The sequence below is a fragment of the Colias eurytheme genome, chromosome 28 (genome assembly GCF_061535395.1).
Source record: "Colias eurytheme isolate Ceu_HAF_F1 chromosome 28, ilColEury1 Martin Lab GWU primary, whole genome shotgun sequence".
Taxonomy (NCBI): Eukaryota; Metazoa; Arthropoda; class Insecta; order Lepidoptera; family Pieridae; genus Colias; species Colias eurytheme.
The window spans coordinates 2,682,626-2,704,284 of NC_143007.1; the positions used below are offsets into that span (position 1 = coordinate 2,682,626).

The following is a 21,659-nucleotide window of genomic DNA, read 5'->3' on the forward strand; positions in this document are numbered from 1 at the left end:
GTTATGCAAATTATTTTCACCTGTGTTCAGATGCTATGTATTGCAATGAATCATTTAACATGCCTTTGCCAATTATGTAATTTCAAATTTGCATTGCAATAAGAACGATGATACATTATGTACCATTCCGATAAATGAATGGAAAAACTCAAATAGGTATGAAATATATAAAAAAATAACTTAAAAACACGCTTATACAGGGCGTGTTTGATGTAATATTTTTCTATATTTCCCGTTTTATTTTTAAAAAGTTATTATTGTCATTTTACTCATTAGGTAAAGGGCTTTCGATATCAGTTTAAAGTTTTTTGATATCTGCAATACTTACGAAATAATCGCCTGTCCACACTTAACGATTACACCCTGTATAGTCTAACTGGGCCTAATAATAATGTAATGTGGCTGTAATAATTGGTTTGTAGATGAATATTTGCTAAGAATGCATTGCGAAACTTTTTACGAGTGTTTGATGGTACGTTTATATTCCCACTAGCTTTCCGCCCGCGGCTTCGCCCGCGTTTTCAAAGAAAAACCCGTTCCCGTAGGATTTCAAAATCAGGGTATCAAAATATCTCTATACCAAATTTCATGCAAATTGGTTCAGTAGTTAAGGCGTGATTGAGTAACAGACAGACAGACAGAGTTACTTTCGCATTTATAATATTAGTATGGATTATACATAACCTAGCCTTCTTAGCTTCCCTTTACCACTAGTAAGATACAAACATATGGCCGTTCCTAATATTCAAACTACGGTTCTAGATAGACAGCTATCTCTGATAGCTAGTAAGGATCTATCTATCGTAAGATAGATACGATATTGGGAACTGCCATTACTGGCTGACAGCTGTCAAAACGTTATTGGAACGCTCAAATAGACAAATTCAAATCCATACTAATATTATAAATGCGAAAGTAACTCTGTCTGTCTGTCTGTTACTCAATCACGCCTAAACTACTGAACCAATTTTCATGAAATTTGGTATGGAGATATTTTGATACCCGAGAAAGGACATCGACAAGGATAGGTTTTATCCCGGAAATCCTACGGGAACGGGTTTATCTTTGAAAACGCGGGCGAAGCCGCGGGCGGAAAGCTAGTATAAAAATATACCTCTAGTAAGCAGTTAAAGGCTTATTACACTACCCGATATGAAGGGCCCTGCATCTAGGGTGGGCGTGTTCCCTAGTTAGTGTGGCGCTTATTACACTTCTCTGCGAATTGGGCCCTAACTCAGTTTATACGCGAATGTCTAGAGAGATAAACGTATTGTTGCATTTTACATTATGCCGCCGTCAGTATCGAAACTTCAAAAAGTTGCTGTAGCAGTGGCAACCGTTGACGCAATAACAAATATTAAAAAAAGAAGAGAAAGATCTGGGTGAAAGAGTATTTGCGGTTACGTGAAAAGCTTTCAAATATGCAAATACTAAGCATGCTTGAACCGGGAGTTTTAATGAATTAATTAGAGTAGGTGCAGAACAATTTGAACACTTGTTGAGTTTTAAAACAATTAAATAAACAATTGATTTAAACAATTTATTTATTTGTTAACATGGCGGTGTGATCACAAACATTTGGAACTTCCCTTTTAAGTTATATAAACCGTATGTAATGTAATGTAGTAGGGAAGTTTGGTGACACCTTACATACAAAAGCAGCCACTCCACGCACTAGTCGCGCGGCAACAGCTGAGCTCCCTAACCGCCCTAAACGTTATTACATTACCCAATCTGCAGGGCGCTTAGGGAGCTAGGCAGATCGGGCAGACCCGATCGCCCTAAATCGGGACACTAACTCCCTAAGTCTTATTACACCACTCTTAGTTAGGGTTAGGGTCCCTAAAAATTGGGTGGTCTAATAAGCCTTTTAGTCCTCCAGACGATAGATAGCGATCAGAGATAGGTTAGCTTATTGCTGGTAAGCTTATTGGGACGCCAAAACAAAAGATAGATAGCATTTTCTAGTAGGGTCAAACCGAAGATAGATACGACATTAGGAACGGCCAATAGACAACACGATACACCAGCCTGCATTCTAGCAATAGACAATTCCCTTTATAGAGCAATAAATCACAAACGTTACTGTCAATTGGATAAATAGTTTGCAATTCTTCATAAAATTGAATTAGAGGTCGTACAATCAATTTGGTTCACTAATTCAATAGATGTAATTGCTTGTACCTAGTTTAGAAATTGCTATGTGCGTTTTATTTTTGCACATGTTTTTTAAAACTCGGCGATAATCACTGCTTTTTTGAGGTATTTATTTAACTTCAAGAAGTATCAGACATCGGTAGAAACCACACATTAATTTATGCTTGTATTACTTTTTATAATTTACCTTGTATTAATTTACAAACTGTGCTCCACAGTTTCACCCGCATTGCTCCGATCCTGTTGGCCTTAGCAGGATGATATATAGCCTATATCCTTCCTGGATAAATGAGCTATCTAACACCGAAAGAATTTTTCAAATCGGGCCAGTACTTCCTGAGATTAGCAACAAACAAACTCTTCAGCTTTATAATATTAGTATATAGACAATGTCTAGCTGCCAGACCTAGTGATTTAAAATCTAAATATAACATCATACATTCACACCACAGACAATAAAGAGCCACGTAACATAACACTAGAAAGCCGCTCCCACGAGACAGCAGTCACCATGATTGTATTTCATTGCCACAAATACCAGATAGAAAATGGTGAAACGTCGTGCTATATTGACTGATAAGAACGGTTGTTTATCTCGTTTTTATGCTGTGAAAAAGTTACGAAAGTTCGGAGACATTTAAATCATTTAATCAATCAGCTGCAGACTTTGGTAGTATAAATGTTAATAAGCATTTCTGCCTGAGCGTGGGACCAGTAATAAAAAGCATATGATCCCACATATCCAGACTACCATATATATGTGCAAAATATTATTTCAGCAGAACTGTGTGAAAGATTAATTCCATCTTCAATCTGCATCTGTCTTCATCCTTACACACTTTCGCGTTTATCATAGTAGGATTCACGTACAATACAATTTTAATTGCAATGAAATGATTATTATCAAGGGATCCTCTGCACTTATAATAAACCCAAGAGGAGGTATAATATTTTCAATCAAAATATAGACCCCAGAAACATTTTAATACCCGAAACAATTTCTATTCCCTTCTCTTAATTACGACAAATTACGACAAACCCTCAAAATTATAAAAATAATTCTCTCATGAGAAAAACAATCGTCAGGCTGTTACACTTATCTTGCTCAACGTAAATCGACATGGAGCATCACGTTTCCATTGTTTTACTAATAACGTGAAATGGGAATGACAATAGTGAGAGTGGATATATTTGCACAATGCTCTACGTTGGGCAAATAAATGTGCAACTGTGTGAATTCGTTGCCTTGTTTCATTTAAATTACTTCATAATGTTCAATTTTAATCTACTGTAACAGCAGACCAAAAACTATAAAAGACTGAGAGCGTGAATTCCTTATGAAAAGATATAGTAGACAAAAATATATATATATAGTAACTGAACTAAAAGATATAGCATGATGATTACTTTAATGAGGTTTAAGGAATTCGTTTCTCTAAATTTATTTAATTTCTCGTGTCATCAATAGTAATAAAAGTAACAAATAACTCACTATGCCTTTAATACTGTATAGGACATGATTTTCACATCTGTTGCACCTTCTTACAACATAGTGGATATGCGCTTTCAAGGCAAGACGTTATCTTTTATCTTACGCAAGGCTTATTGTCTTAACCTAGGACTAGGTCATACTAATATATTAACCAGTAAACCTGTAGATAACGTGGAACAAAATCCAGTAAAGAACATCAGAATTTCTGAATACTAAGGTCCATTAAAAAAAGAATAGAATTTTTAGTCTCAAAATGTATCCAGAATTTCATTTTCTCTGAATTCGGATAAGGTCGATTCTATTAATCACAATTATTCACGCTCAATTTCATAACAATTATCTTTAGAATATAATTTATTTCATTTCGTTCCGGCACCACTTCAATTATACAACACATTAGTAACAGCACATTCACGATTACTTTAAGCATAATCTTTTAGCTAAAATAGCTTGGAACATGCTATAAAATGTTCGATTCCCTTCTAATGACGTTATAGAAGATTTACTGGGCAGTAATTGCTTGATATGCGCGTGCGCAGAAGATGGTGGTTTAACACGAAGAGACATCTTTGTAGTCCGCATTTCAGTTATTTAAGTCACTAATTGCTATACACTATACTATTGTCTGTTAGATTTTCAAAGAACTGCAGTTTCATCGATGTAAGCATACAGTGTCACAATTCACGACGTATTATTTTTATTACTCTCTGAAACTAAACTGCACTTATTTTACTAAACTTTACACTTGAGAAAAGAGAGTTGTTAACTTGATTAAAATTAAGAAAATTCATGCAGCAGTACGTAGTTCGTGGAGCACGCTAGTTTTAAATTTTAAATGTTGTTGTCGTTGTAGAAAGTCGGAAATTGGAACTTTTCATTCATAGCATTCAGTGCCAAAAAAAATACATCAAAAATACAACAAACATTTACGTCTACACGTTTTTCCAAATGCCTACCTAAGATTATTCGCGCCAAACTAGGAGATATCTATTAACTCTTCTCTTGAACAAAACTAAGAATACCTTAAGCACTAGAACCGCCTCCTTGGTACAGTGGTTGACGCGTGAGTGTAGCACCGAGGTCGGAATCGAAGAGTCGAGGAGGAGGGAATCGAACCCAGGACGGGTTCGATTCCCGGTGGAGACGAAGAAAAAAAAATGTCTTGGTCTGGCAGGACACAGAAGGCTGATCACCTACTTGTCCCTAAAGAAAATCTATCAGTGAAACAGATGTAAAATGCATCTGCCCCTTACCTCACTAGAGGACATGGGACTTCACTTTTTTAAGCACTAGAAAACCAATCTCTAAGTACTAGAACCCTCTGGTCGTATATCCAATAGTCACTAATCACCCTGCGGGTCTTTAACAACGATTACATATAAATATATGTATCCGGAACCATACAAACGCCGCAAGAACATGTCGTAATCAATATCGGCTTCATAGGAACCGCAGTTTCCTGTTCGATAGATAGGATTACGGAGAGTGTATAATTGTAAAGAATATCTATTGCCGCATCTGAATTTATATAAATCGTGTTATCGGGTAACAACTCAGCCGTTCTGAAGCGAGATTGTTTAGAAACCAAAAAAGATTATATAAATTCAATCGATGTAGTTCTAAAACGTAAATGAAAAAGTCCCTACATACTGCATTTTAATGCAACTTTCTCCTGACATAGCAAAGCATAAAGAGATAAAAGTATAGCTGTTAACGTACGTAACAATGAAATTACATAATTTTCAGCTGAAAATCTTAAGCTGTGACGTGTTCAGCTAGATAAGATAAAATTAATCCTTAAGCGCGTCACACACGGTGAAGATACTATAATATTTTATCTTAGAGCTAGCGCGCACGAGCAACTTTGTCTCCGCAACTATTTTGTCTCTCCCATCAATTTGTATGGGAAGTTGCGTCGCTACGTGCGCGCACTTTCATACTAGCCCATAGGTGGGACAGACAAAATAGTTGCGGAGACAAAATAGTTGCGGAGACAAAGTTGCTCGTGCGCGCACTGTCTTAAGATACTGTTATATTTTATATTACAGTATCTTAACGCATCCGGTATCAGCGTTCGGACCATCATTTTTCTTTTTGTCATTGCGTACTAAGACTCCTGTAGAACCGCCATCCTGTTACAAATGACCCACAAAATTTCGCGTCATTTGTAACAGGATGGCGGTTCTACCAAAATGATGAATACCAAATCAAGTTGATGGATGCACGTAAAAATATATAAACTCTAAAAATAGAATAATAAAAATTAATAAACAAATTGTCTGTATGAAAATATAATGTTTGTAAATACCACTTCATTTATATTCATAATACATTCAAATAGAAAAGAACAATCAATTACATAGCTAACACAATAGACTTGTTTTATAAACATGAAGAGACTTGTATTAGATCCCCAGATACTCAAACATTTATTTATTCAATTAGAATTATTCTAGAAGCACTTTTGAATCATCTTTTTATGATTATGATGTGGTACATAATACCGTTGCTATTGAGTTCGACGCACTAGACTATGATGTCAATGGAAACCTAGATGCTTAGAATTCTAGCAAATAGATGGCACATTTTAAATTTCACGAAAACGAAATGTCATCAAAATAAATTATACTATCAATTTTGGTCAAGATAGATGATGTTCTAATATTTGATGTATCATAAATTATCATTATATTAATTTTATTGGCATTAGATCGGATAATAGAAAAACCGGCCAAGTGCGAGTCGGGCTCGCGCACAAAGGGTTCCGTAGCAGCAAATATAATAAATTACAGTTAAATCAACCTATCTCAAAAACTATAAGAGATACTTTGATCAAACCAAAAATCGTTGAAAGAGTTAATTAGCATGCATCACCTCTATTTTTTTTAGAATTTTATACCCCGTAGTTATAAAAATAGAGGGGGGGGGACATACTTTTTACGACTTTGAGAGCTGATATCTCAAAAACCGTTCACTTTAAGAAAAATGTTTTTTAGAAAACTTTATATCATTTTAAAAGACCTTTCCATTGATACCCCACACGGGTATGTACATCGAAAAAAAAAATTTCATCCCTCAGTTACATGTATGGGGGGCCCCACCCCCAATTCTTTTTTTTACTATTTAGTGTCATATTTTTGTAGCGGTTCATACAACACATATTCCCATCAAATTTCATCACTGTAGTACTTATAGTTTCCGAGTAAATCGGCTGTGACAGACGGACAGACGGACAGACGGACAGACGGACATGACGAAACTATAAGGGTTCCGTTTTTGCCATTTTGGCTACGGAACCCTAAAAAGCATATGAGCCGAGTACACATGTCATAAGTAAAAATTTGGCAAGACTGAAAGAAACCAATATCGTCGCCTTTCTCCATAACGTGACGGTTTTGCCATCACGCGACCTTGAAATTTTAAAATACGTTAAAAAGTAGAAGTTTTACTTCAAAAATATATGCCATAAAACTTTGCATCTGTAGTAACAATATTTATCAGTGATATTATAAACTTTATCATGCTCGTCAAATTTACAATCATTTAAAGAAGAAACAAACGTAAAATATTCAAGACTTATGTTATGCGCTACTTGCTTTTTGATAAAGCTGATAAAGGTTTTACCTACTCAATGAGTATATGTTAAAAAGTATTGTAATTGAAGCACTTACGAAAGAGTAAAAACGTTTAAACAATTACTGCCGGTAAATAATTTTGCATGCGTGACTTTCGATAGTTTGCCTACATTTAAAAGCCGTAAATGTTCATAATTCTTATACGAAATTAGCATAGATAATTTAGCATATCATTTTTTATTAAATTTGCGCATTTTACTTTGATCTTATTCGAACACGGAAGAGATGAAGTTACACATCTCTCCGGTTATTTCTGACGGCTTTTAACTTCGTTTCATTAATAAAACACGATTTAAAAATTTCCTCGTTTAATATGGCAAGCGGAAGAAAAGCGAAGAAATTTTTAAAGGCATCGATTGCGTTCACCATCTACGTGCGGTGATTCATGACTAGTTATGTTGAATGGTATAGAAAAACGAACCTTAATGATTACATCTTAAGATATTGTTTATCTAAGCCAAAAACGACCCACTTCTAAAATATTGCGGCTTAGTCATGCATTTTTAGATATTTTACCATAATATTTACTAACAAGTGCATACGGTATGCCGATATTAGGATTAATATGCATCATTAATTTGTACTTACACATGTCATGCATTTTTCCGCTTACACCAATTAAATTTTCATAACATGTTTCACAAAATATTAGAGCGAGAAACTGGAACTATCTAATATTCAAATCATAAGAATATATTAGTACATAATTTCACTCCGAGTTCAACGACACAACACAATCACCAGCGCCTAATTGCAGTAATCACACGATAAAAAGAACAACCGGGCCCAAAACGGTACCTAGCGTTACACCTAACAATTTCACTTCGTAAATACAATTTTTCGACTCGCGCGCACGTCCTACGACCCGTGGGCGGTTCAACAGTATGACGTGCACTCAGTACGATTGAAATTAACTATCAAAGAACAATTTCCGAAACGGAACTGACGGCCGCATCGAGTTGCACGCTATCCATTGCGGCTTGAATGTCGTCAGTCTGCACGCGACATAGTATGTGAATAGCAATGTATGCATTAACAGACCGGTTGTCATCGCATGTTTTATGGAAAGTCGACTTTGTTGGATCGAGTAAGAGGGGGACATGGGCCAGACGTATTGACTATAGCTACGCTCTGCATATGGTGGCACGTGCTATTGTGTGATGATTACTTCACGCCAGATGCTTTCTTCAGCTTGTATTTTTTTCTGTTAACGCCTCGTTCGTTACTTTTATGACTGCGTGAATGATTGCTCCAATTAGACTTGGAGATAATGATTTTAAGAGAATCTAAATCTAGATAGCCGTGTGACCGGATGGCTATGTTAACTTAAACGGATGTCTTCGTCATTTTGATATTAATGATTTATTTTATAATTAAACATGACGGTTTCATCCGTATGGAATTTTAATTTTATATTGCCTAACGAATTGTGTAACTATCGAATAAGACATGCATAAAATTTATCTAATCCTAATCGGACCCTATTAATCTTGCTAACGAAATATTATCAAATATCGAGGTCGTCACACCCATTTTTTTAATGAATTGTCTATTTAATCATTGCTAATAGGGATGTCGATCGAATAAAAAATAACAAGCATATACATGAATGAAAAAAGTAAGATGTTTTGTAATCGATTTGTTACTATAGTAACGCCATAACTTGTTTTGATATAAATAGCTGATAAGCAAGCGGTTAACAATTAACATCGACGTAAAGAAACTATTAGATTGTTTTTTTTGGGTATATTTCTCCAATAGCTTCATTTTAGTTTGCAGTATTTAAAATTGTTACAATATAATATAGGTCGCTTGGCGTAGAATTTCACGATATAATAAATAATAAGTGAACTTCTATACTGCAGAGTGCTGCAAAATTACTTGGCAAGCAACTGAAGTAGCCATATTATTCCCCGTGGAAAAAACTATAAACAAAAATCAATTTGGAATAATATCTATTGTGTGCACCGTTATTAATTTTATGCATAAATAGCACTATCATACCTAAATGCAAGACATAGATCACAATATCTATAGCAGGACCTAAATAATTTACCTTCAAAAACACCCAAAAAAAATTATAACTACTTAATTATACACTTCAGCTTATTTCCATTCTTCTAGCAAGTGAAAGAAATCTATAGAATCATCAGTATACTGGTCACTGACCTAGAGAAAAACCTTAACTTTGGTCATGCCATTTGTCCACCATCTCTATAAAATTCCTTAGTTGTATTCGCCATTTAGGTTTGTATGATGCAGGCCCTTGGGATGTAACCATCAAGCTAATTACGTTGTGAATGGGCGGATACATTACAATAGTAAATACCAGCTTATGTCATAGTCATTGTTTCATTTATGTTAATGTAAAGTCTTTTGAACGGACGTTCAGTGGACTGTATGAAGGGGTATGAAATAATATTTTGAATATAATAGTCTGGATGTAAAAGGACAGCTTTAATGCAACAAATGCAATGCTATTTTGTTATATTTGCCTAGGGGCTTTTAGATTGACAGAATTCTTCAATATTTATTGGGACAAAGCCAGAAATAACCCGTATGATACGAAATTCTATCATAATGTTTCGTTTGTAATTGGTAAACTCAAATCTATTCGACCATTTATAAAAACTATTTCACCAAAAGAAAATAGGTACGTTATTGCTGAGTGTAAAGGCTATATTTTTGCTAGTTTTTACCCCGGTTTAATTCATTGGTGGATTCAGATAGCTAGATGAATCCTATTTTAATTGAAAATTGACCGACAGCATGTCGATAAAATCAATAGACACTAAAACAATATCAATTTGCTAGACAATAGGGGATGAATATATGAAGCGTGCGGGTACTAATTGTACAAATTCCACTAATATTTTATTTATTTTTGGCAGTTTTATGTACCAGGATAACGTTTGAGCCATAGAGATACTTGGTTTTGCCCACGCATTCAGTCGTATATTTCAATGAACCAATCCTATCCTACTGATATTATAAATGCGAAAGTTTGTGAGGATGGATGTATGTTCATGTATATTTGTTACTCTATCACGCAAATACTAATGAACCGATTACAACGAAATTTAGCACACATATTGAGGATAACTTTTCCACAATATGTTAATTCTTCTAAAAGTAATATCATATCACCGAAGCCTATCAGAGGTCTATTTAGGTGAGCTAATCTGCCTCAAAAGAAAGTTATATGGGCTCACTATAAGTGGTTTTATTGGTTTATATAATAACTAGCTTTCCGCCCGCGGCTTCGCCCGCCTTTTCAGAGAAAACCCCGCATAGTTCCCTTTCCCGTGGTATTTCCGGGATAAAACCTATCCTATCTCTCAAGTTGGATCGAACTGCACATGGTGTGCGAATTTTATTATAATCGGTTAAGTGGTTTAGGAGTCCATTGAGGACAAACATTGTGACACGAGATTTATATATATTAAGATTATATTCTATCATCTATGTATAAAATACTTGTGTGTAATAGAAAGAAAGAATTAAACATTAATTTCAACACACACACAATAAACAGTAAAAAGCATGTAAAAATTCTTTGCATAGGGATTTGTCTGGAAGAGATCACTTTTAAGTCTCAGACTGCTTTCAGTGCATAATTTACCTATTAAAGTTGGTCTTAATGAATACATTTCTGATACAATAAACACATAAAATAAATTCATACATCAAGAACGGAACTTAAAAAATGCGTTAGCATTATTAGAGGCAATAAGAGACAATTTGTCGACGAAGGTCAAGAAAGAATTCAGCCTCATTAATCAATTGAAACTGTGAAAAAGCTCAACGCTCCGTTTAGAAAGAGATTACTCGAGGATACTACTTAAATGAAGCTGCCTACAGATTCAATACTTAAATTGATATTTAAGACGTATGTATTAACAAACCGGCTAATCCATACTAATATTATAAATGCGAAAGTAACTCTGTCTGTCTGTCTGTTACTCAATCAAGCCTAAACTACTGAACTAATTTGCATGAAATTTGGTATGGAGATATTTTGATACCCGAGAAAGGACATAGGATAGGTTTTATCCCGGAAATCCTACGGGAACGGGTTTTTCTTTGAAAACGCGGGCGAAGCCGGGGCGGACCGCTAGTTAAGAATATTGGGCTGAAGACGGAATTGTATGCTTGAAAATTATAATGGAATGAATATAAGATTACTTGATTAAGATTGATATATAAGATTAACGGTTTTTATCTCAATATCTAGTTGCTAGTGCTGTATTATAAACAAGCTTCGTTTGGGACAAGGTTATCCTTGATCAAAAGATTCAGGTTGCATCAATTTTATAAGTAAGATGTAGTGGCATTGGAGATTAATTATTATGAATAATACTATACTGTTACACTACATGACGTCAGTATAAAATGCGAACAAGAAACTGTTGGATAATCGACTGGTTAAATAAGAGGCACCGAATAGTCGAGCCAATATAAAATACATGCATCGGTGCAATCAACTCTTTCTAGGACGAACAAAATTATGCTAAAAACAATGTATGTATGGCCATGCCAATTTATTAACATTAGATAATAGGAAGGGAAAAGCACATAACAAATCATTAGGATGAAACCTACTTAATATTATAAACGCGAAAGTGAGTATAAAGCGTGAGGAAAGATGGATATTATTCTTTCCCGTAAAAACTACTGAAACGATTACAATGAAATTGCATGTAGGTAGCTGAAGACCCAGAATTAGACAAAGGCTACTTTTTATCCCACAGGAACGGGAAATATGCGGGTTTTTCTTTGAAAGCCGCAGAGTTTCCGCGGTCGAAGCCGCGGGCGGAAATCTAGTAATAATTATAACAGGCGTAATATTCAACTTGCTTTGCAGCAAAATTACAGCTATCACCACAGATAACATAATACTATATGAAGAAATATAATACTATGTCACCACCAACTGCAAACTGAGAGTCGAGATTTCTACCTTGTATCTAGTATCAAATCTGTGTTTGTACCATCGTACAAAATACACCTCATTATAGAATCCAAGACTAACAGTATCTTCATTCTAGTGACAAAGGGCCATAGCCCATACCTAACATTACCAAACTTTCACCACGACCCAGCTGTATAATTTCGCTATTCACTGAAGATTCCACTTTTCCCTACTTCCTATAGTCCAAGTTTGTGGAAAGTTCAGAATGGGTGTCTATTGTGAAAATTAACATGCTCCTGCATTCATGCATTAGTGGCTTGAGGTACTAATGGGTTCCGTTCAATTGTTATGCGAATGGTATGCTTTATATATGAACTAGCTTTCCGCCCGCGGCTTCGCTCGCGTTTTCAAAGAAAAACCCGCATAGTTCTCGTTCCCGTGGGATTTCCGGAATAAAATCTATCCTCACAAACTTTCGCATTTTAAATTAGTACGATAGGATAAATATAAACATTTCGGGACAATTTTCACATACAGCACGATTTGATCCCATAAGCTTTCGCTTGTGTTATGGAAACAAGATGGCTGACAAACACATATATTATAATTAACATCCAGACACAGAGCAAACATCTATGATCATCACACAAATATTTGCCCCGGGTGGGAATCGAACCCACGACCAGTGGCTTGGTCGCTTGGAAGGCAGGATCACTACTATATAATACACATATATGTAATATGAATGTAGATCGATGGAGATATTATGGAGTCGCAACGATTGGAGAATTACAATAGGTATGCTCAGTAGCAATTATTTTTCTTTATTACTATTATTCAATTTTGCGACAGTTACATGTCATGTTTATCTATACTATAATATTATTATAATTTTATAAAGCTGAAGAATTTGTTTGTTAGTTGTTTGAACGCGCTAATCTCAGGAACTACTGGTCCGATTTGAAAAATTCTTTCGGTGTTTAATAGTCCATTTATCGAGGAAGGCTATATATAGGCTATATATCATCACGCTAAAGACCAACAGTAGCGGAGCACTGCGGTTAAAACCGCGGAGCACAGCTAGTTTGTTAATAAAATGACATCAGATTTGCTATGAAGGACGTAGAATTAGTCTGTATCGTAAATATTAAATAAGAAATTGGTCAACCGCGTGGGACGCGTACTTGCCACTTGCTATAACGAAATTGCGAAACGGTCACATTTTGACAGCCTACGCAAAATTAAAATGTATTCAGTTCATGACTTGACGACCTACTGACTATACAACAGCAAGAAATTAATAAATAATTTGGAAAATCCAAAAGTGCACGCCTCATAATTTTTTTTTAATAAATATTTATTAGATAATTATTATTTTTGTTTATTTAATAACAATTAAACCACATCGAATCAGACCCTGAAAAATGAAAGGGTTCTATTCCTGAGCATACTCAAGCGTAAGAGAAAAAAAAAGACTCGATTAGTAAAGTATTTCGGTCGCTATCGTGTTAACAAGAAAAAGGATCCGCACATACAGACACACGGTGACACGGACGTCCAAGACAGAACTTTTTTAAACTGTTTTTTAACTAGTTTAATTAACAAAAATGACATCAAAAATATCATGAACGTTAAAAATAGTGTTTTTTCTTAATATGTGTGTGTATGTATTATCTTACAAGTGCAATGTATGATACATAAAGACTTACAGCCGTACAGTCACGAGCAATAATATATGCCTAGGGGGCGATGTGCAAAAATATCTGTCACTAGAACAAATTCAATAATATCTGTCTGCCCGTATACAGCAAAAATATCTGACATTAGTAGGCAGCATTATAAAGTGGCATCAAAATTATATGACGAAAATGTAGAGCAAATAATTGTGACAACCTCTCGAAGCATAAATATGTGACGTAACCTAGGAGGCAATAATATCTGACACAATTTTATATTTCTGTATTGTAAAATATAATTGATTCCTCACAAAAAGCATAAATATGTGACACTAGCTTTCCGCCCGCGGCTTCGCCTGCGTTTTCACAGAAATACCGCATAGTTCCCGTTCACGGCATAAATATGTGACATCAACTAGGTGGCAATAATATCTAACACAATTTCATATTTCTGTATTTTGCATCGATTCCTCACAAAAAGCATAAATATGTGACCTCAACTAGGAAGCAATAATATCTGACACAATTTCATATTTCTGTATTTTTCATCGATTCCTCACACAAAGCATAAATATGTGACACCAACTAGGTGTCAATAATATCTGACACAATTTTATATTTCTGTATTTTGCGTTGATTCCACACAAAAAGCATAAACATGTGACATCAACTAGGAAGCAATAATATCTGACACAATTTTATTTTCAATTTAATATTGAATTAATATAAAATAAATAAATTTTATTTTAACTACGTTGTTTTAAAACATGATTACCATATTAATTAATATGTGCCGTCGTTGTATACACATATTGTATGTCTAGATATTATATCCTACTAGCTTAACACCCGCGGCATCGCCCGCGTTTTCAAAGAAAAACACGCATAGTTTCCGTTCCTGTGGGATTTCCAGGATAAAAGCTCTCATAAGCGTTAATCCAAGTTACCTTCTACATAGAAGGTAACTTGGATTAACTTTCACACACATGTGTGCCAAATTCCATTGTTTTGTTTTATTTGTGTGAAAGAGTAACAAACATCCTTACATGATACTCACGAACTTTCGCATCATCACTACATAGTATAAAACAAAGTCGCTTTCCCTGTCCCTATGTCCCTATGTCCCTTTGTAGGCTTAAATCTTTGAAATTACGCAACGGATTTTGATGCGGTTTTTTTTAATAGATAGGGTGATTCAAGAGGAAGGTTTATATGTATAATAACATCCATTAAATTGTGGAGAAGTACTGTTATTTTTGAGGTTTCTAATGTGATGTCGTAAAAAATTACATTTTTTCCGCTTACATTGCAAACGCAGGCTGAACCCTACGAGTTTTAAGTATTATACACATTGAAAAGGTCTACAGAAAAGTCCGCGATGGTATATGTCTATCTCTTATGGATAACCCACAATAACTTTTTTTTGTCATTTACTTTTTACGACAAATAATGGCTAATTTTCGATGCGATTTTAACCAATACAGTATTAATCCTTAACCAATTAAATACCTTAAATACATTGTTCATTTAATAATTAATATAGATCTATATGGCCCTTTACACCGTATGATTTAAGTGAATATTTTCGAAGATATTACATATTTAAAAATTGCGGGACGTAGCGTTTGCGGCGGTACCGGCCGGCCACCCGGCTATCTATGTATTTTATATACCCGTGCGAAGCCGGAGCGGGCCGCTATGTTTTTAATTTTTATATACAACGTTCACAGTTTTTCTGTAGTGTATTTAGTATCAGCATTGCACCCGTGCGAAGCCGGGGCGGGTCGCTAGTTTATAATATTAGAAGGATATCATATCATGACAAAATTAAAGTATTCATATAATACCCACTTGGGTAGATCTATTTTATTTGAAGGTTCAGTGTAACCTTCGTGTATTATTTAGAAATTGTTTTGTTATATTTGACGTTAGCGACGTTTGACACGATTGCTCCGTTATTCATTTTCATTTACCTATAATATTGCTATTATTTTATTGAGTATCGAAAATTATGGCAAGTTATCATATTATCGTAATTTCATTTAAATCCACACTAATATTATAAATGCGAAAGTAACTCTGTCTGTCTGTCTGTTACTCAATCATGCCTAAACTACTGAACCAATTTGCATGAAATTTGGTATGGAGATATTTTGATACCCGAGAAAGGACATAGGCTACCTTTTATTGCGAAATATGTACCACGGGCGAAGCCGGGGCGGACCACTAGTAAAAAATATTTACAAAATATAACTAATGTGTCTTTTGTTCATATTCTTACCCCAGCAAATTACAAAACACTAATCTTATATATAAAAATGAATCGCAAAATGTGTTGGTAAGCGCATAACTCGAGAACGGCTGAACCGATTTCGATAATTCTTTTTTTATTATATTCCTTGAAGTACGAGGATGGTTCTTATGTAGAGAAAACGTAATTATGTACCACGGGCGAAGCCGGGGCGGACCGCTAGTTAAATAAAAAAACGTTTGGCCTTTTTAATATCCTATCCTATCTTATCCTACTAGTCCTACTATAATCCTACTTCCTATCCTACTAATTTAGTATTATAAATGCGAAAGTATGTGTATGTGTGTGTTTGTTACTCTTTCACGCAAATACTACTGAACCGATTACAATAAAATTTAGCAGACATGTAAAGGGTAACTTGGGTTAACACATAGGATAGGTTTTATCCCAAAATTCCCACGGGAACGGGAACTATGCGGTATTTCTGTGAAAACGCAGGCGAAGCCGCGGGCGGAAAGCTAGTGTCACATATTTATGCTGTATAAGAGGAATCAATTATATTTTACAATACCGAAATATAAAATTGTGTCAGATATTATTGCCTCCTAGGTTACGTCACATATTTATGCTTCGAGAGGTTGTCACAATTATTTGCTCTACATTTTCGTCATATAATTTTGATGCTACTTTATAATGCTGCCTACTAATGTCAGATATTTTTGCTGTATACGGGCAGACAGATATTATTGAACCCGTTCTTATGACAGATATTTTTGCTAATCTGCAAATGGTAATATATTTATGCTTCTGACTGTACAAATAAAAACTTGCTTATTCAAACCTTATGCAATGCATAGATATGATAAGAATAAATAAAGAATAAGGATGTCATAATTTCTTACAAATAAATTTGGAATAACGTCGATGAAACTATGCTCACGCTATGCAATAGGCGCGAAGCGGCAACGTCGCAATTCATTCACAAAATTATGAAAAACATTGAAATTGTCTACGGTTATGCCTTGGTGCTGTCATTTTGCTGACGCTCGTTTGACTTCGTCGAATTTGTTGTGAAGTTTCATCATACGATGTTCTGTTTATTTATTTTTTTAAATATTTATTGGAAATAATTTAAATATATCATTAAATATGTATGGATTGGCGCATGTTGTAAATAAATAAATCATTATAAATATCAAAAGGGTTTTTTTATAATTTCGTATATTTTGACATTTCATACAAAATTTTCCATTTCAATAGGTACGTAATGAAATTATTAATGTGCTCAACTTTTTCTACTTCTTGTATTACTCTCATTGCTATTATCTCAAATTTAGATTGAAAATTGCTTCTAAAACTTGTAAAACACAGCACAATGTACTAAAAGATATGTTATAACTCGGTTATGTCAGACTTATACTAGGGTGGTAGCCGTAATAAGGACGGAATAGCATTAGTATGAATACTTATTACGAAGTTATACTAGGTTACATTTATTTCGTGTTTATTTGTATGATTTTTCCTTATTCTTAGTTTATTCTTTGCATAAAATGTTATAACTCGTTTATTTGTACGGCTGTTAGATTACAAAATAAAAGACAGATGGAGCGTTGCCGAACTAAACCGAATGATTTATCGTCATTTTCAATAAAGCTATGTGTGCTGTCATTTCGCCGCTGCACTGTACGTACACGGTGCTTCTGTGTGCGTGTAATGTTACCAGATATTGAAAAATTTCCCAAATTTTTCCCCGACTACGGAAAAAAGAGGGTTATGTTTTTCGAGTTTATGTATGTATGTATAATATTTCTTTGACACGCCCTGCAGTATAAACCGTTGGACCGATTTTGAGTTGTGAGGTTTCATTGCAATCATCTGAATTATTATGTTAGTGGCAGTAGTGACGTAGGCTATATACATAAATTAGCAGTCAAGTTTTAATTTTTATTTTAATATTATTTCGGGTTTGTTGATATAATGATTTGTTGTATATGTTTTTTTTATAATATTGTAAAAATTCTTTTATTATATAAAGTACCTGCTCACTAAAGTTATATATGGACTAAATAATTGTATTCAATTTTTAATTAAATAAATTACATAAAAAAATGTGTGCGTGTACTAGTGTACACACGTAAGAAGTGAAACTTCTTTATGACCTTATTTTTCAAAAAATAATTTGCAACTTTACAGAAATACGTCGAATCACGCGTGGTAGGGACAAGAAAAAGATGGCACGTAACGAAACGAAAAAAAGTTACACTAAATTTTTTTCCATACCCGATATAGAAGTTTCACTTCAAAAATTTTCAATATTATCTATAATAATTATATTATTTTTTATTTTTCAAAATATATGAATGCAAATAGCGGTAGTTTTTAGTCAAGAATACGGGACATTTTATTTTCATCATATCCATCATGGAGTTCACATAAATTAAATTTTTTCACGTTTTTAAGCTTTATAAAAGTAACAAAATAATGTATTATGCTTATTAAAATAATCTAATAATGATCATGAACCTTTAGTGCACTTTACAAATAATCACATTCACGATCGAAAAATCCAACAGCATTACCCTGAAGATCTTTTAACCGTTTTACCAATAAAAATGGCAAATTCATTTTCAAAATACTGGCAACATACGTTGAAGTTTTGTATTCCTTCATATCTGTAAAATTATTATTCGTATAAGGAAATAAATCAGCCAAATAATCTACAGAAAACCTGTGAAACGATGTTTTATCTTTTTTTTTGTTTTCGGGAACAAATTTTACAGCGTTTTATTATCACAAGGCAGCATTTTTTTAGTAAAATTGCAAACCCTTTTTGACGTATTGCATGACACTATATGCGCTATAGCACTGGAGCAGCGACGTATTTGCTTTTGATTTCGTATTTTCTTTGACAAGGGCGACGGACGATTGACATGCTCCATCTGCATTTTATTTTGTAATCTAAGCATAAAGACATTTTAAGTTTGAAAAATCAGATGTTTTGCGCGAAGTGACAGTAGTACCCACCTCAACGCTTCGCTTAAGAGGCGTGCAAAATATGACTATTAATAAGAACATTTATTTAAGACAACAACAAAATTAAGCAAAAACTTATAGATTTTTAGATAAAATTAAACAAGGTTTATTAATGCACACGCATTCAATATTTTAAAATAAATAAAACACGACTAATCATTATAAAAACTAAAGTTATGTTTCAGCTAAAAGAACGTTAATCAAGAAAGGGTGATTATTTATCAAAGTTATAAATAACAGGATACGAGGACGTTCGCACCACAGTACAATATTATGTTTACTGTTCGCACAAAAGCGCGCGAATAAAAAAGTTATTATATTAACCTTTTAACCGCCCGACTTCAGAACAGTTGGCGTGTCCCTAGCGCCCGGCACAGTGAATCGAAAATTAAATACCTAAAAGAAAGAGGGATGTGCAATACTTAACTTTGTGATGTCGATATTTCGTTTTAATAACGACATTTGCATTTGCGAGCGTGGTTAACTAACAACTACATCTCACTAAGCTAAGTTTGCACCTCGCGTCGTTTACGTCACACTGAGGCTTAGGTAGGTACGGGCTGTAAAAAAGGATTCGCTATGACTTTAAAAAAGTAAACAAATGTTTGTTAGATTTTACTTTGCATTTGTTGTTTTTAACATTATATTATACGGGTACATGCCGCATTCCAGCGAGGTGTTAACTTAGCTTGGTGGAGATATAGGTACCTACCTACTTGAATACTACTTAGGTACCTTACGAAATTATTCGACATTTTTCGCAAGTCAGTAAAACAAAAAGTGTTTAAAAATTTGAACGATTTATTAATTATTATTTATTACTTAAACTATTCACAATAAAATCAGTCCAGAGAATTTATCGACATACGAACGTAAAACTTCATGCACAAGCACAACACTGATGGAAAATTCCAGAAGTCGGCACTCGTTTATGACGTAAGAAGCGGTCGTCTTTATCCGACCGTAGCGCAGGGCGTACTAACAAAGTAAGTTTCGGAACATGTAGGCTAGGGATGGGAACCATCAATTGAATCGATGACATTTCATATGTAAATTTACTTAATTTTAAAGGAATTAAATGAAATACTCACAAATATTTGTAAACAAATGTTTTATTAACAATTGCTGTATTTGTTTTAAAGTTAATTAGTCAGTATAACGAGAAATATTTTGATTTATGTTTATTTTTGTATCGCATATGTCCCGTCCCTCATGTCGGATTTTGTCGTCATGGGCGTTGTACATTAATACAATTTTCTAAAAATAATGTTAGTAATTCATCTAACTTTGGACATTATTTTTAGGACTCCTAATTAAGAGGCTAAAGTGTATTAAACTGTAAATGATTACTTAGTTAACTATTTGCCTAATATAAACATATTTTTGATAGAATACAGCGTAATTAAATAAAAAAGCTGATTAAACGAGCAGTGATATTTTGGTCGTAAATATACGACTCTGGCGAAATGGGCCCGAAAATATTTGTCGGATTAATCCGACGTAGGCGGTTAAAAGGTTAACACACAACGTGCATGATTATACACAACAAAAACGTTAATAAAACACACAATATTTATCTAAAAAAATACCTCTTTATCCACCGAAAGAATCTGTTCCCGCCTTTTCTTCCGTTTTGTTTCTTCTTTTTCCCCATTGTCATATACCACTATTAAAAAACAAATCACTGTCTATGGTCTTTATAATTCCTAATTCGAATGATACGCACATTCGAAAGTACAGTCGGCTACTAACTTCTAATTCGATTTTAGTGTCGAGTTTAAATTTGGAACGCTTGTCTTTGGCCGGCACGGGACTCTGTTGGGGCTCTTAATTAAAAAGTTATAGCTATCTATGGATCTAACTTGCTACGCTTTAAAAATAGGCACCGAGCACACTGTTATTTACAAAAAGGGGTGAACCCAAAAAGTGTCATACCAAAACCATCACTATATTAGTTTATAATTGTAAATAGTTTACACTAACGAGCAAAAAGCATAGACAATATATTATTTAACGTACATAAATCGGATTTTAGTATCAAAAAAGAGTTACGTTTGAATAATGCGCGTTTGGGAGCGCACGCGGCGAGACTGGCGCGTGGCCACGTACAAAATTAGAATCCCAAAACGAAAATGGCTGGATGCACATCGCGAGAAATGCACCCGTCCTCTTGGTTATTTTATTCTCGTTCGCCGTCTACGAATCTTAGATATTAGTAATAATTTATTTGCCAACACTTGTCGCTTAGGGTACATGCACAAGGTGTACGCAAAATTATATTAAGTTTTATGTAATTACGCGTTTTGTAAACAAAACAATAATTATAGTCTACTTGTTTTCTATTTTCAGTAAATACAATTGAATGTTACTTTGAAAAAGTTATATGTAAACTACGGATGCGTTTATCAATATGAATAATGAATAATGCGCAGGCGCAGATCTTCTAAATCGGTAGGTGTTTAATTTACAAAAAAACATAACAAATATTTGAAACGATTGCTTA

At 34.2% G+C, this 21,659-nt stretch overlaps 1 protein-coding gene across 1 annotated transcript in view; it reads right to left on the reverse strand.

Annotated features, from left to right (window-relative positions):
- Positions 1-20,984, reverse strand: part of LOC149896509 (uncharacterized) — a 46,432-nt gene extending 25,448 nt beyond the window's left edge. Inside the window, exon 1 of the mRNA XM_090117731.1 lies at positions 20,746-20,984. Coding sequence (XP_089973857.1) covers positions 20,746-20,816 — 71 coding nt within the window. The 5' untranslated portion in view covers positions 20,817-20,984. The remainder of the gene's footprint in view (positions 1-20,745) is intronic.
- Between the last annotated feature and the right edge of the window lie 675 nt (positions 20,985-21,659).